Source organism: Podarcis bocagei (genome assembly GCF_964188305.1).
Source record: "Podarcis bocagei genome assembly, chromosome: 1".
Classification (NCBI taxonomy): Eukaryota; Metazoa; Chordata; class Lepidosauria; order Squamata; family Lacertidae; genus Podarcis; species Podarcis bocagei.
Genome location: NC_138125.1, coordinates 18,047,430 through 18,064,729, shown reverse-complemented (window position 1 = coordinate 18,064,729; position 17,300 = coordinate 18,047,430). Strand labels below are relative to the sequence as shown.

General features: G+C 42.4%; 1 protein-coding gene across 11 annotated transcripts in view; it reads left to right on the top strand.

Moving 5' to 3' along the window:
- The window catches only part of EVL (Enah/Vasp-like), a 152,911-nt gene that overhangs the window by 83,555 nt on the left and 52,056 nt on the right, over positions 1 to 17,300 (top strand). For all 11 annotated transcript variants that reach the window (XM_081191974.1, XM_081191969.1, XM_081191971.1 and 8 more), the window contains exon 3: positions 1,660 to 1,840. In XM_081191974.1, the coding sequence (XP_081048100.1) occupies positions 1,660 to 1,840 (181 nt within the window). The remainder of the gene's footprint in view (positions 1 to 1,659; positions 1,841 to 17,300) is intronic.

Sequence of the window (17,300 nt, the reverse complement as noted above, 5' to 3'; positions counted from 1 at the left end):
AGGGAGAGTTTTCTTTGTATTTATAATGCTTATCCTGTTAAATGTGTCTACTTATGACATTTTTAACATGTGTGTGTATCGCTTAAATATGAGTAAAACACAGTTTTTTTATTCATGTTTAACTTTTTTTTATTTATTAGATTTATATACCGCCCTTCATCCAAAGATCTCAGGGCAGTTCGGGAGATAAAAACACAAGATGAAAAACGCAAATAAATAGTTAAAACAAAAACAAGATAAGAGTAGCCCCCTCCCTCCCAGAAACACGTTTAAAAGGCTGAAGGATGTTAATCAGCCAGAGGCCCGGTTGAAGAGGAATATTTTTTCCTGGTGCCTTAAAATGTATAATGAAGGCAGCAGCTGAACCTCCCTGGGGAGAGCAATCCCCAAATGGGGGGCCACTTCAGAAAAGGCCTCTCAGAGCTCCGTGGACCCCTCATGGAGGTGACAGATGGAAAAGGGCCTCAGAGGATGAACACAGAGTCTGGGTCAGTTTATATGGGGAGAGGTGGTCCTCAAGGCCCCTTTAAGAATAACAAAAAACCATTTACAGTAGTACGTTTCCGAGCACAATTCAAAGTGTTGGTGCTGGCCTTTAAAGCCCTAAACGGCCTCAGTCCAGTATATCTGAAGGAGCGTCTCCACTCCCATCGTTCTACCCAGACACTGAGGTCGAGCGCCGAGGGCCTTCTGGCGGTTCCCTCCCTGTGAGAAGACAAGTTACAGGGAACCAGGCAGAGGGCCTTCTCGGTAGTGGCGCCTTCCCTGTGGAACACCCTCCCACCAGATGTCAAAGAGAACAATAACTACCAGGCTTTTAGAAGACATCTGAAGGCAGCCCTGTTTCGGGAAGCTTTTAATGTTTGATGCATTATAGTATTTTAATATTCTTTTGGAAGCCGCCCAGAGTGGCTGGGGAAGCCCAGCCAGATGGGCGGGGTATAAATAAATTATTATTATTATTATTATTATTATTATTATTATTATTATTATTATTATTATTATACGTAGGGTTACAGACGCTTCAGGTTACATGCACTTCAGGTTACATACGCTTCAGGTTGCATACGCTTCAGGTTACAGACTCCGCTAACCCAGAAATAGTACCTCGGGTTAAGAACTTTGCTTCAGGATGAGAACAGAAATCGTGCGACGGCAGCGGGAGGCCCCATTAGCTAAAGTGGTGCTTCAGGTTAAGAACAGCTTCAGGATAAGAACGGACCTCCGCAACGAATTAAGTTATTAACCCGAGGTACCACTGTACATGGGCAGTAGTGTGGAGAGAGAAAACAGGCTCCCCATTTCATGGAGGGTGGCTAGGCTGGGGCAACAGGGGTGTGATGAAGGAATGGCAGCCCGCCCCCCACACAATTAGAATTGTATGAGGGCCTTAATGTGCAATTAGAGTGAGGGATAAAACTAACTTTCATGATGTTGTTGTTGCTGCTCTCCGATATAAAAGCATGTGAGGTATTAATATGAGGAAGGGGATAAGGAGACAGGCTCCTCCCCTCCAACTGCGTTTACGTAACACCGATGGAAGAGGTTTCTAAAAAGAAGAAGAAAGACCTTCCCCTCCTTCAGCAGTTGCTGATTTTCTCCCTTCCTTCCATTCTTTCTCGTCCCTTTAGTATTCATCTTCCCCACTTTATATTTCAGGTAGTGATCAATTATTCAATTGTGAAAGGACTAAAGTACAACCAGGCGACGCCAACATTCCATCAGTGGCGCGATGCGCGGCAGGTCTATGGGCTGAACTTTGCCAGCAAGGAGGAGGCGACCACGTTCTCAAATGCCATGCTGTTTGCCCTGAATATCATGAACTCTCTGCAAGATGGAGGTAAGGAAGGCTGGCAGTCATCTGCCTCCCTTTTCCTCTTCTTTCTTACCTGTCTGCCTTCTTGCTGTGACACTGCGTTGCTGGACATCTTTTTGTTTTTTTGCTGCGTTCTTAGCGCAGGATCTATTTTCCGCTCCAAAGCAAGTAAGGGTGGAGAAGATGGGTGCCTTGGTTTTTAGAGTACATTTTAAAATGTGCGTTCCACCCCTTTCTTGTAAGATTCTGGAAGTTTTCAGGGTGGCGCAGCTCGAATGGCTTAAAACCAGCTGTGGAAGGTGCGCACACTTGCGTTATGCAATTGTGGTGCAGTTTGCAGTGCTGGGAGTAAAGTCAGTCTCGCCATGTGAATGGCAAAGCCAAGTGGCTGCTCTTTGCCCAAACATAAAGGGGAGACTTAAGGCTGCCATTGAAACAATAATCAAGGAATTTACTCCTTTCACGGACAAAAGCAGGGCTGTGGGACAGTTATGGCAGCCAGCCAACCTCTTTCATGTTATATTTCTCTTTGGGGTTCGTATGAAATGACTTGGTTATTGCCTTTGACATGTGTGCTCCAGAGCTGTAAATCCATTGCAAAAACTTTTATTACAGTGTCTGACCACCCGAGATGGAGGTCTTTTTGTGTGTGGCAAAAAAAAAGAAAAACACTTCTGGGCAATAGAATTCTGCTGTCCCCAGTATAAGAGGCTATAAGATCACACACACACACACACACACACACACACACACACACACACACACAGTTTTGCAGGGCTGATGCGCAGTTATATGTGAACAGCACGGAAGACTTCACATCTTGGCTAACCACTTCAGCTGCAGCCAAAAACAGCATCTTTGGACACTTGGAGTCGAAGAGATTCTTGCTGTGAACATGATCTTTAAGCTGTTCCATTTTTCCAATAAAAACTGCACCTCTGGCAGCTGTTTCATCCACAGGGGGGAAATACCTCCTGTGTGGAAAACTGCAACCTGGGCTGGCAGTTTTAGTTAGTAAAACAGTACAGAGGGAAAGTATAAAATGCCCTGTCCTTCATTGCTGCAAGAATAGTTGATCCAATTCATTATTATTTTTTTAATGCACGCAACACTGGGAGATGCAGTAATGGTCCTTGTTACTTGAAAAGCTGAATGCAAGGTTTGGGTGACTCAAGTACTGCTGTGTGACTTCAGGTGCTGATTGTAGGGTGATTTATTTACAAAGGAGCAGTCTGATCATAATTAGTACAGTGGTGCCTCGCAAGACAAAATTAATTCGTTCCGCGAGTTTTGTCGTCTTGCGATTTTTTTCGTCTTGCAAAGCACAGTGTCGGGAAAGTTTTGGAAAAGCTTCAAAAATCACCAGTCTTTAAAAACCTCAAAAAAGGCTGCCACACCGCGTTCTATGAGTTGCTCCTCGAAGTCAAGTCGCAAGTGTATTAACGGTGTTAAGAAAAAGGAAACAAACTTGCAAGACGTTTCCGTCTTGCGAAGCAAGCCCATAGGGAAAATCGTCTTGCGAAGCAGCTCAAAAACCATAGAATCATAGAATCATAGAATCATAGAATCATAGAGTTGGAAGAGACCACAAGGGCCATCGAGTCCAACCCCCTGCCAAGCAGGAAACACCATCAGAGCACTCCTGACATATGGTTGTCAAGCCTCTGCTTAAAGACCTCCAAAGTAGGAGACTCCACCACACTCCTTGGCAGCAAATTCCACTGTCGAACAGCTCTTACTGTCAGGAAGTTCTTCCTAATGTTTAGGTGGAATCTTCTTTCTTGTAGTTTGGATCCATTGCTCCGTGTCCGCTTCTCTGGAGCAGCAGAAAACAACCTTTCTCCCTCCTCTATGTGACATCCTTTTATATATTTGAACATGGCTATCATATCACCCCTTAACCTCCTCTTCTCCAGGCTAAACATGCCCAGCTCCCTTAGCCGTTCCTCATAAGGCATCGTTTCCAGGCCTTTGACCATTTTGGTTGCCCTCCTCTGGACACGTTCCAGTTTGTCAGTGTCCTTCTTGAATTGTGGTGCCCAGAACTGGACACAGTACTCCAGGTGAGGTCTGACCAGAGCAGAATACAGTGGCACTATTACTTCCCTTGATCTAGATGCTATACTCCTATTGATGAGGCCCAGAATAGCATTGGCTTTTTTAGCTGCCGCGTCACACTGTTGGCTCATGTCAAGTTTGTGGTCAACCAAGACTCCTAGATCCTTTTCACATGTACTGCTCTCAAGCCAGGTGTCACCCATCTTGTATTTGTGCCTCTCATTTTTTTTGCCCAAGTGCAATACTTTACATTTCTCCCTGTTAAAATTCATCTTGTTTGTTTTGGCCCAGTTCTCTAATCTGTCAAGGTCGTTTTGAAGTGTGATCCTGTCCTCTGGGGTGTTAGCCACCCCTCCCAGTTTGGTGTCATCTGCAAATTTGATCAGGATGCCCTTGAGTCCATCATCCAAGTCGTTGATAAAGATGTTGAATAAGACCGGGCCCAAGACAGAACCCTGTGGCACCCCACTAGTCACTCTTCTCCAGGATGACGAGGAACCATTGATGAGCACCCTTTGGGTTCGGTCAGTCTAGTGAGTTTTTTCGTCTAGTGAGTTTTTTGTCTTGCGAGGCATTCGTCTTGCGAGGTACCACTGTATTGGGGAGAAATGTGGTTAAGTTCATACCTTACTTAAGTAATGATTCCTAAAGCAATAGATAAATGAGTAGGCTGCCATCCTTTGAAATTTGCATTTTTCTGAATTTTGCAGTGCAGTTCTCTAGCCAAGCTATGCGCACAAGAATGCACATTTGTATATATGTAAATGTATATATTGGTGAAAGTAGCATACAAAAGTGCATTATATTAAGGAAAATGGCTTGCAAAAAAAATGGATATTGGGCAAAATAACATACATAAGATTGTATATTAGGAGAAATTCACAAAAAGGAGAATTTTAATAAGGACTTTGAAAAAATGCAAAGGTGTGGAGAAATATGGAGAACTGAAATTCAGACTGGAAAAATGAGGAGCAGCGAGCAACTGGAATTGACATCTCTAATCATAGTATTTATTGCTTAATTTATTTCGAGTTGCTTTCCAGGGTGCCTTGTTTGTCTTCTTTCTCATGACATTTCAGTAGTTAATTCTGAAAACTAAAATTGAGCTCGCTTGCTCTCTCTCTCTCTCTCTTTAGATACATATCTTTGCTGGTATTCTGTTACTGTTTAACAGCATGAAAAATGCAAAACTTAGATAGATATTTAGCCTAAAAATTTTAAGCATGCTAATTTGGAAGCCAAGCTCCAATTAAATCAGTAGGTCCCAGGTTGAAGTAAACTTGTTTAGGTCTGTAGCTTTATGAACCTCGTGAAAGTTTATATGTTAAAGCCAAGGCTCAGGTTTCCCCAAGTCTATTTACACTTGGCTGCAAACATTGACCCAGCTGCCTCCCACAGTGGAAGAGCCTATGTACACTATGTGGCTTCTAGTAACATGACCCTGTAAGCCCCAAAGTCTTACATTCTGGACATCGGCATACGCTCTTAAATGCTATGTAGACTGTATTAAAAGTTCTGTATCATGTGTGCAGGTGATTGGCTGCGGGGGGTTTGTGCCACAGGCATAAGAAGACTGGTTTCCAGTTGAAAGGCGGAAGGTTAACTCAGGTAGCTGCAGTTAAGTTCCCACGTCTCCTCCATAGGCTTCAGAGAGGATCCCATATCATATGTGCCAGCCACTTACAGTGCAATGCTGGCACACTGCCCATTCTGTCCTTGCAAGAACCCTACGAGATGGTAGATTTGAGAGGGATCGGCTGGTCCAAGCAGTGCCATATCTAACCATAGCTGTTCTTGGTGCACATCATAGATATTGTGTGCCTCCTGTTGCCGTTGGTGTATAAACTATGAGCAGTCAAAGTAAAAATGAGGATTGAAGGACAGTTTTTTTAATGGGTAATCACAATATGCATAAACTCTTTAAATGTTCCTCTTCAAGCAGGCCTTTGCCTGATTGACATCCCATGCCCTTTTAAATGTGTTTTGGGAGGGGGAATTATTGGTTTGTTGTTCTTACTTTGTTATTCATTTTGTGGTTTTTATATTGTAGTTTTGTGTTGTGAACCATCCTGAGATCTACAGATGAAGGGTGGTATACAAATTTAATCAATCAATCAATCAATCAAGAAAAGTAACAATGTTATGGAAATAGGGAGGGTCCCCCTAAACACTAGGAACAAATAAATACTAGGATTTTGATTGGGATATGGATTAAAAAAACCAACTACATAAAGTGCGAGATTGGTTACATTATGCTCAGATTAGGGAGGTCTTTAATTTGGACAAAAAAACAGGTTTCCAGGTGGAAAAATCGAAATTAGAAACAGAACTGTTAGAACCTAAGACCAAGGTACTTTCAAAAATGTATAACTTGCTGTTGAAATGGAATATGCAGGATGAAACTGTCAAATCAGCTATGATAAAATGGGCACAGGACATTGGGCATAATATTATGTTTGCCGACTGGGAAAAGTTATGTACCACCGGAGCGAAGTTTACGGCATGTAATGCCTTGAAAGAAAATATTATGAAAATGATATATAGGTGGTACATGACCCCAGTCAAGTTGGCAAAAATATATCATTTGCCCGATAACAAATGCTGGAAATGTAAGGAAGCTGAAGGAACATTCTTTCACCTCTGGTGGACTTGCCCAAGGGTTAAGGCTTTCTGGGAAATGATCTATAATGAATTAAAAAAGGTATTTAAGTATATCTTCCTTAAGAAACCAGAGGCCTTCCTTCTGGGCATTGTCGGCCAAGGGGTGCTAAAGAAGGACAGAACTTTCTTTATGTACGCAACAACAGCAGCAAGAATACTCATTGCAAAGCACTGGAAGACACAGGATTTGCCCACTCTGGAAGAATGGCAGACGCAACTGATAGACTACATGGAATTGGCTGAAATGACCGGCAGAATTCGAGACCTGGGAGAAGAGACGGTGGAAGAGGACTGGAAAAAATTTAAAGACTATTTACAAAAACACCACAAATTGTATGAATGCTAGGAGAATGCACGATTAAAAGAAACACGGCAGCAGTAAATTTACTGTAAGATATATGAGAATATGTGGTGTTTAAAGAAATGATGAAATTTGAAGTAATATTTTGTTCAAGCTAAGTAATTTAATTTATGACCAATACATGCTAAAGTTGAAATTGAATATTTGAGACTTATAAAATAAGAATGGAAGTAAGGTAACAAGTTGCTGCATATAACTATATGATTGAGAACGCAGGGAAGGGTGATGTGAGGAAGTCCAAAGTTTATGAAATTATGATTTATGAATATCTTTATTTTATTTGTATTTTCTTTTTGTTTTCTTACTTTTTCTTATAATCTTACTTCAATCCTTTTTGTTTGTTATGTATTTGATATCTTCTTTGCTGCTTAAAAAATTGCAATAAATATTTTATAAAAAATAAAATAAAAAAACCAACTGCAGAGCTGTGCCAGACAGGGAATACCTGGGCTGCCTTATGCAAACCAGACTGGCTGGCTGAGGGAAGAGCAGACCATTGGCATTACAATAGAGAGCCATTGAGGGTCGTCAACAAGGAACTTCTTGTCTCAGGTGTGACCAGAGACTGGAGATTTGGAAGGCTGCCAGGGTCACTTCTCTGGCGGAGAGCAAGGTGCTTCTGGGAAGGAGGAGAATAAAGTAGGGGGGAGATCCATCTTAGAGAGGGAGACAAAAGGGTCTCCTGCACTGCTATGGACCATGCAGTAAGATCTGGACTTCCTCCATGCAAACTGAAGGTGTAAATAAGCGAATAAGCCCTGTTTCTTAAAACACGACAGTTTCAGCCGTGTCTTCTATTCTCCAAAGGGAGACAGACCCTGTGTGTGAGCCTGTGGCCCCATGCTTTGTGGCCACTACTTGGCAGAGAGAGGGGTCCGGTACCGGGCTTTTGTGATGATGATGGTGGTGGTGGTGGTATATACGGTACAATATTGTCATTGTCCCATACAGAACAACGAAATTGAAAAAATCTACATCAGACATTCAAAAACCAACAAGCCTGCTATCCCAGCAATCCTAGCCTGATTAACCCCCTAAAAACTCTAATACCCCATAATTAAATACAATATACTCCCATAGAGACTACCTTACACTGTGTTTAAAACCAAAATCGCATTTCGATAGAAACTGTTTCTCAGGCGGCTAGTCCTAGTCTTTATAACCCTGTACTGTACCTTCTTCCAGAAGGCAGAAGCTGAAAGAGATCATTTCTGGAGTGCACACTATCCTGCACTATCTTTGCAGCTTTCTTATGACCTGGAAGCATAGATTTGATCCAAGGTGGGAAGAGTGCACCCAATTATTCTCTCCGCAGTCTTTACAACCCTGGACAGCATTGCTTTTTCCCTGACCGTGCAGCTCCCAAACCACACACACAGGCCATAAGTTAATGCACTCTCAACAGTACAATGGTAAATTGCCATCCACAGGTCCTTTGAGAGATTATTTTTCTGGAGGATTCTCAGAAAATATAACCTCTGCTGTGCTCTCTTCATCGGGTCTTTGCTGTTTTCTCCCCAGGTTAGGTCATCTCTCAACTCCATTCCCAGAAATCGAAACACTGAGATATGTTGCACAATGAAAACTGTAATGTTTGTTTAACATCAATGATAGCAGCTAGTCAGACACAACAGAGAGAGATTTGGTGCCTTAGCTACACCCCAGGGTCCAGGGTCACTAGCCATGACAGAGAAGGGATTTGAATTTTGGCTTCCAAGTCTGATACACCACATTGGACTCTTCATGAACTCCCCCAAACATGGAAGTTTATATAGTTAGGACTGTGAGCTTGGAAGTACCTGATTTGAATATCATCCCAGCTATGAACTCACCAGTTAGCATGCCACCGCTGTCTGAATTAGTTCCCACCATCTATATTTGGGGGGGGGGGAGAGATTCATGGTCTGACACACATTGTCATCATCACTGTTTCTATTTATTAGTCTCTTGCTACGTAAGGAGTCTCTAAGTGACGTGATTTTTACAAGATAGAGATATATAATTTCACTTATAAAAAAGAAACTCTACCATGGCTATTGCTTTCAAAATAATTATTGTCTTTTGAAAGGAGGAAGGCGCTTAACAGCTCTTTGTTCGCAAACCAGAGTGTATTTTCAGAGTGTCGTAAGCCTCTTTGTGAGGGCAGCGTGCCCTGAAAGGCAGGTTTAAGAATCCTTTTAATAAATAAACAAACTGCAGGCAAGTTACCGTATAATTTAGGAACAGACAGTTTGCCCCCTAAAATTGTCTACAAGGAAAGTTTCCAGAAGCATAGCCGTGCTGAGTCTGTTACAACAAAACCCAAAAGGGATCTAGTTGCATGTTAAAAGGTTTATTCTGGCATCTTGCTTTTGTAGACAGTCCTCAACTGGCAGATGTAACAGCACAGAAACAAGCACGTCCACACAAACAGACACATATTTATACGCGAGAAAAGCTGTCTCAGAACTTGTAGTCCTCCTCCTGCCTGTATCCCATCATTACTGAATTTGAAACCTAGGAACTGTAGTTTAATAAGGGTGCTGGGAATTCTGGTTCTGTGATGGGTAATTCTGGTTTGTGATTTTGAGGTGAGGGTGGAGAAATTTGCTCAAAATGTACTTAAAATGTATGGTCTGTGTGCACAGTCAAAGATAAGACAAAGTTTTCGCTTTGTTACGTTGAATGTGAATTCCAGATAGGAGTTTCATTACGGGTCCTTATTGTGATTCTCAAAACCAGTTCCTTTGAGTTAAATACAAAGTTCTTTCACAAATGCATAGACATACATCTCCCCCCCCCCAATTTTCCTAGAAAAGAGGGGTGAGTGCTGTCTAAAAGAAATGGAAAGACAACCTACAAAGTAAGCCGTAATGTTGGCAGTTCAACAGAACACTGGAGAAAAAGTAAACATATCAAATTGGTGTCTTGAGTTTCTTGGAATATTCTTGGGTGTCCTATTTTTAACATTGGTTTGTTTCATAAAACTGGCTTGTCCACCCATAATCTTTAGGCATTTGCGAGGCCTACAGTAGTTCAGTCAAGTCTTTGGCATCATCACTCTGCCTGCTTACTTAACTCAAACACCCACTTGTATGACCTAAATTAATCAGTTGGGTGGACTGGGGTAGCGGGAGGAATTCTTAGCACTCGGCGTGCTTTCAATAGAGCCTGTTTGTTTTAACTGCAGAGGAACTTTTTGGAAACGGCGTGTGCTTAGGGTGACACGCCAGCCTTAAATTTAGAATGCTAAAAGAGGGCAGCGCTGCACAGTTTTTTCAGTGACTGAAAACGTCTCTGTCAGTTTTTAGCTTTTTTAAATTACAGGCATCATAGGCTTACAATTTCTCCAAATAAATAGCCACGCAATGGGAATGCCTTAAATTGGTTTGTTGTGCCGTGGATATGCTATCTTTTTATTTTTATTTTCCACCTCAGAACAAAGCCTGTGTTTTGTTAGCTCGTGTCCAACATGAAACGATTTAGGGTGTAAAAATAAAGCTCGCTGTAAGTTAAGGCAACATAATCATTTTCCCCTGCATGTGGGCTTCCCATTGCGACGTCTGGTTTGCCACTGTGAGAACCAGGATGCTTGAGTAGATAATGCAGCTGGCATGATCCAGCAGAGCTCTTCTGATGTTCCTATCTAAGGGTCTTCTTGCTAGACAATTTTACTCGGTTTTCTTGCTGGCCTGTACTGAGGGCAGGGGGAGAGACTGTAATAAAGCCCAGGCCTTGCGTTTCTTTCCCACAGAACACAGTGTAATGTTATGGCATTCAACCTGGAGGTCACAAAAATCCTAAGGAAAAGGCCCTGGGTTTTTTCCCCTTGTCACTATTTTGTGGGTGAAGGGGATTAAGACACATACCATGAATTTTAAAGGTAAAGGGACCCCTGACCATTAGGTCCAGTCGCAGACGACTCTGGAGTTGTGACGCTCCTCTCGCTCTACTGGCTGAGGGAGCCGGCGTACAGCTTACAGGTTGTGTGGCCAGCATGACTAAGCCACTTCTGGCGAACCAAAGCAGCGCTCAGAAACGCCGTTTACCTTCCCGCCGGAGCGGTACCTATTAATCTACTTGCACTTTGACGTGCTTTTGAACTGCTAGGTTGGCAGGAGCAGGGACCGAGCAACGGGAGCTCACCCCATTGCGGGGATTCGAACTGCCGTCCTTCTGATCGGCAAGTCCTAGGCTCTGTGGTTTAACCCACAGCGCCACCCGCGTCCCTACCATGAATTTAGGTTTGCGCAATTAATGCAGATTGAAGTGGATTAGTGCTGCAAATCCACTTTAAAAAATAAAATAAACAGACTTTTTGCAGTTAGGAAAGTGACAATGAAATCCTTTTTAAAAAACTGCAGGTTGAAAGAATGATTAATGGGGTGGTGAGTAAACACCCCACGAGTAAATCAGAAATGATTGTTCAGTACAGACCAGATATAGTTTAAACCCTCTGTAAGCTTTGCAAAAGCAAATTAGGGTGAATGCTGAAGAAGCACATTAAGTGGACAAACCCAATATAAAGGAATGTTTTATGTAGAGTTGACAGTGGTCAAAACTCCAAGTAGTCTCTCAATTTTTATTTGAGCTACAGTGATCTCTCTCTGTCTGTCTGTATCAATCTGCAGCATTGTCCTAAATAGAACATCTTTTTGATGTGAATCTAGAAACCCCAAGAACGATTTCCACCCCCATGATATCACTGTTTCCTTTTTTTTTGCATTAACCATTCATTGAGAGGCATATGGAAATGTTACAATGCAGAGTGTGATCTAGAGTCACCCTGTATTAGGCAGGCGTCAGGAGTTTGAATTAAGAATATAAGAGCCCTGCTCTATCACAATTTCTACAATTATAACAGCAATCAAAGTGAATTCCCTTTAATGGCACCAATATCCCAATAACTGTACAAAAGTAGAGGGGATTTATTTATTTTTTGGCTCTGCCTTCCTTATTTTTAATTGCAAACTTTCCACTTAATTTCTTAGAATTCAGAAGAGATCTGGGTGGAATTGACTAGACCAGAGTATCTTTTGGTCTAGTTAATTTCAGCCATAACACAAGCTGTGCTTATCAGTCGTGCTGGTTCCACTTTTGAAGGTCTTACTTTGGTTTTTTCTTGAAGTGCTAAGGCAGTCTGCAAAACAAGACGTTGTGGTGAAACACAGGAAATAAACGTACGCACCACAGGCAAAGCCCGGCTGTGCAACATTGCCTCCAAGTGTCTGAAAAGCCTTAATATTTGCACAGTATTTAGTGGCAGTTTGGATGCAATTAAGACAGGATGAAAGAGTAGTATTTCACGAAAAGATCAAAACACTTATTAGCTGATGTCAGGAGCCAAATGATCACAAGCCAAGAAATTAGGGACATCAGAGGTTTTGTTTTTAAGCAACTGATTAATTCTGGCTTACTTTATTTATGATAGTTCTCTTTTTGGCAGTATTTACAAGTAGGCATCGTAACCAATAATACTAGAGAATCGTGGCAGAAAATGAAATTTATATATATATAAAAGAGGGTAGCATGGAGGGGTACAGCACAAAAGAAAGAGAAATAAGGAAACCGAGAAACACAGACTCACACAAAACCCAAGAGATACATGCAACAAAATGTTGCAGAATGGTAAAATATCAGGTTCAGCGTTCATTTTGCTGTGCTGAAATGTTTCTTGAATTTGAGTGGACAGATTCTCTTCCAGTTGTCTTTAGGAGTATGCAGCAGGGAATATTTACTTATTTTTATTTCATAAAATTTATTATACCTCTTGATTGTAAGGAACCTTAAAGCAGCTTACAAAAAGACAACAACAACAACAACAACAACAACAACAACAACAACAATAGGTTAAAAGCAACTATTCAAACATTCAAAAAAAGATAAAAATTCATAAACTGAAAACTAAGTACAACTCCACATTCTACATATCTGGGCAAGCGAGTCTAAACAAAAATGTTTTTAGCAGGTGCCAAAAAGAGTACAATGAAGAAGGTTCCTGCTTGGTATCAATAGGCAGGGAGTTCCAAAGTTTAGGTACTGGCACACTAAAAACATTACAATTCAGAATGGGTATTATGGGACACCTGTAACGGATCCACAGATCAAATGGGGTTATGGTGATCACAACACATAATCTAGAACAGGGGTCAGCAAACCTTGGGCCGGTGTCTACAGTGCTGATCGCACAGTCGGCCGGAGGGCGGGGGAGCGCATGCCCATATGTGTGTGCACATGCTATTTCCAGCACACTTCCAGGTCAGAGGAGCACCAGAAATAACGCTTGCACATGTGCAAATAATGCATGCGCATGCACAAATAACACTTGCGCACAAGCTATTTCTGGTGCTCCTCTGACCCGGAAGTGGGCAGCCGCACAGCGCAGCCCCGGTAAGAGCGGGTGGCGGCAGCAGGTGGCGGGGGGCGCTGCAGGCCGGATAAACGAGTCCCTTAGGCCTTATCCGGCCTGCGGACCTTAGTTTGGGGACCCCTGATCTAGAATGTCCACTGTTTTAGAAATGCAAAAGGAAAATAATTGTCACTTTGAAGCACATTTTTTTTAAATGTACTGTAATAGCTTTTAGGGAAGCTTCTTGAAGTTTTCTCCACACTGACAGAAACATTCTTCAGAAACCAAGGTTTTGTCTGTTTTTCTAAGAGAGGGAGAGAATTGAAAGGGCTTGAGTAAAGCCATTGAAGAGAATAGATTAGTGTTGCCTTGAGATTGTCAGCATTGTATGGGGGGATTTGATTGTATGCTGGAAATTTAGGTTTGTGGATTAAATAAGTCTGGCACAACAAATCTTTAAAAAATTGACTCTTCATGTTGGGAAATTGACGGGGGAATGCACTAAAAGTGTAGGACAAGCGATTGATGGGAAGACTGCTCCTGACCCAAATTTTGAAGACCGTGCATTAGTTAGGAGACTTTAAAGAACTCCACACAAACAAATCAGAATGAATGCTCCTTGTTGTATAATGTCCCCACAAATAGCTCAGCTGGTAGAGCACAAGGCACTTAATTTCAGGGTTGTGGGTTCAAACCCCATGTCGGGCAAATGTCCCTGCATTTCAAGGGGTTGGACTGGATGACCCCTGTGTTACTTCCAACTCTTATGATTCTCTGAAATTAGAATGAAGAACAGGCATTGTATAACCTCCATGCATATTAAGGTTGTCAGCTCAGACATTCTCCCCAGAGGGCTGTGTAAGACCAACGGTTTCAAATGTCACTGAGAAGTCAAGGAGAACAAACAGGGACACACACACACACCTGTCCCAACATAGGTCATAATACAGGGCGACCAAGGCAACCTTACTCCCCACACCAGGCCTGAAATGGATCTAGAAAATCAGTCTCATCCAAGAGTGTTTGGAGTTGCACCTTAATATAATTCCATGTGTGACTCTCCATCACACCTTGCAACAGAAAGCTTTATAGTCAACTTTAGCCACTTACCCATGGCCCAAAAGGGGGATATGTATTCTTCCCCCTCCCCAAAAGGGCACAGGTTTGCATAGAATTAGCATATGTTGATTTAATTGTTGTTGTTGTTGTTTAGTCGAATAGTTGTGTCCGACTCTTCATGACCCCATGGACCAGAGCACGCCAGGCACTGCTGTCTTCCACTGCCTCCTGCAGTTTGGTCAAACTCATGCTGGTAGCTTCGAGAACACTGTCCAACCATCTCATCCTCTGTCGTCCCCTTTTCCTTGTGCCCTCAATCTTTTCCAGCATCAGGGTCTTTTCCAGGGAGTCTTCTCTTCTCATGAGGTGGCCAAAGTATTTGAGCCCCAGCTTCAGGATCTGTCCTTCCAGTGAGCACTCAGGGCTGATTTCCTTAAGAATGGATAGGTTTCATCTTTTTGCAGTCCATGGGACTCTCAAGAGACTCCTCCATGAATTTAGAAATAAATACTGTAATTTAAATAGAAACACGGCATATATTGTGATAATTGGGAAGACAGGTGTGTCTACTCAGTCTGTACTCCAGGTGTAAACTGCTGATGGGCAACTTCAAGGTCCAATTGCTCGCCCTTCTTAGAGTTCCTGATCCCTGGACAGGACAGCCCTTCAAATAGAGGAGTGTCCTCTGCAAAGCAGGGCAACATGGCCACCCTAAATTCAGTAGTCTTTCTCTCTTACTTTAGTAGCATATTCAGAAGGGGTGGCAGAATCATCTTTTGGGTTCTAGTTCCTGAAATTCATTTGGAAGAGTCGCTCTTTCAAAGCATGTAGCACATTCGGGAATGAATGAATAGCAGGCCTCCCTGGCTGTTATCTGCAGTTTAATCTGATCTGTTGAGTTTCTGAGTTACATCTTTGGCTCAGCCTCTGGGAAGCTCGCTTGTGCATTCATCAAATGTGTAATTTCCTTCAGCCTAAGAGGGATTGTTCTCACTAATAGGCTTGATTTTCAAATCCACTTCAGTTTTATCTGGGCTTCCTATTGGCCTGATTTCAACAGCAGCACTTTGATAATCAATATCTTCTGTTGCTCTCTAGGAAGAGATGACTTCATTCCATTTAGGCACGAGAATGAGTCGAAAATAATAAATGATAATGCCCTTCCCCTTTTTACCCCCTTTTGGTTTACTTTCCTTTTGTCCCTGTGCCATGAATCAATGGCTTTCTGCCCCTTATTTGTTCCTATAATTAAAATTTCCTGACTTTTGGTAGGTTGAATTAGTTCTTGTTACTGCTTCTGTAAGTTGACATGATACCTACACAGTGCCCTGGTGGAGAGGGGAGAGAACCCCACTTTAAAACTAGGTTTCCTATAGTGGGTGGGGAGAAGGCTGTGACCAAACACCCTGCAAACCAATTCTTCCTTTGCTGAAGAGATATAGCAATCCAAGTTCTCAGAATGATCTGCTGCTAAATGCTGAGTGGTAACACACCAGAATGCTGGAGTTTGTGGCAAGCCATATATTATACAGCTGCTAATGGCTTGATATGATGTTGTTGTTGTTTTTTTAAAAAGCATGAAAATTTCTACAATAATAGTTGTTCAGCTCTGCGGCATACATGTACAATGGCAAGTTATGTTGCTGAAATAGGATCTGGAATATGTTTAGCCAGTATTCAGTTGATGAAAGTTGTCTATTTTAGAATCTTAGGTGCCAGCAAGACAAACTGACCTGTCATGAATGCATTTTTTGGCTATCATTTGACAACCCTGTTACTGACTTCTGCCAGGCTGGAACTTGTGACTCAGGAATGAAAAGCTTCCTACCGTATTGCTCATCGGCACAAATCTGGCTAGTGCTATTGCTTTCGGTATGGTGGTGTGTGTGTGTTAGGTATAGCATGCACATTTGCAGAGACAGGGCCCATGCATATCCATTGCATCAATTAGGATGGAACAAATGAAGCAATTGTCCCCCTGTCGTCCACCAAATGGGCAGAATTAAAACATGCTTAGCTCTCTCCTACTGAAAGCAATGGGATATGAACGTGTTCCATAATTTCCTGGATCTTGCCTGTTGTTTTTTTCCTAACTGCTGCTTTTATTCCATTCTAGCTAAAGCAATATTTGCTTTACTGGCTGATATGTTGATTGGGGATGCGTAAGCGGTACTTAATTAATCATTTACATTAGTCTTAAAGCACATGATTCCCCCCCCCCAAAAAAAAGAATCCTTTGCAGTGCTATAGTTCCCAGGATCCTTTAGGGAAAGCTATGCGCTTTAAATGCACTATAAATGCCCTACTTACTACCGCGGAACAACTGCTTTGTGAAATGAACCCTAGTGTATAGCCTAGTGAATGACGTTGCTAGTTAAGCAAAGTTGAATAAATGCACCCAGGCCTTTAAAATGACCTTTGCTAACATGATAACCTTCTGATGTTTGGGGCCACAACTCTCATGGTTGGAAATGGCTGCTTCAAAGGGCGAACCTTTAAGTGAGTGTGGCAGAATACATGCAGAAAATACAGGTGCTCTTCGTAGTTGTAACTATACGTGCAATATGCAATGCCGTTAACGTATCTGGGGTTTAAATGTGAGGAGTGCACATTTGGGTAGGGCATCTACACACTGAAGTGTGAAGTCTTGCCACCACCCTATATAATTACAGTGGTACCTCGGGTTACAGACTCCGCTAACCCAGAAGTAGTACCTCGGGTTAAGAACTTTGCTTCAGGATGAGAACAGAAATTGTGTAGCAGTGGCGCGGCGGCAGCGGGAGGCCCCATTAGCTAAAGTGGTGCTTCAGGTTAAGAATGGGCCTCCAGAACGAATTAAGTTCTTAACCCGAGGTGCCACTGTATAGTGAATTTGTCTGAGCAGGGGCATCTATATAGCTAAAACAGCACTATCCACGCACAAGAGGGGAGGTGTCAGCAGGCTGCGAGGAAAATCTTTGGAGGGAAGACCGCCAAAATAGCACAATGAGGATTGGGTAGGTTCATCGGCCATGAAG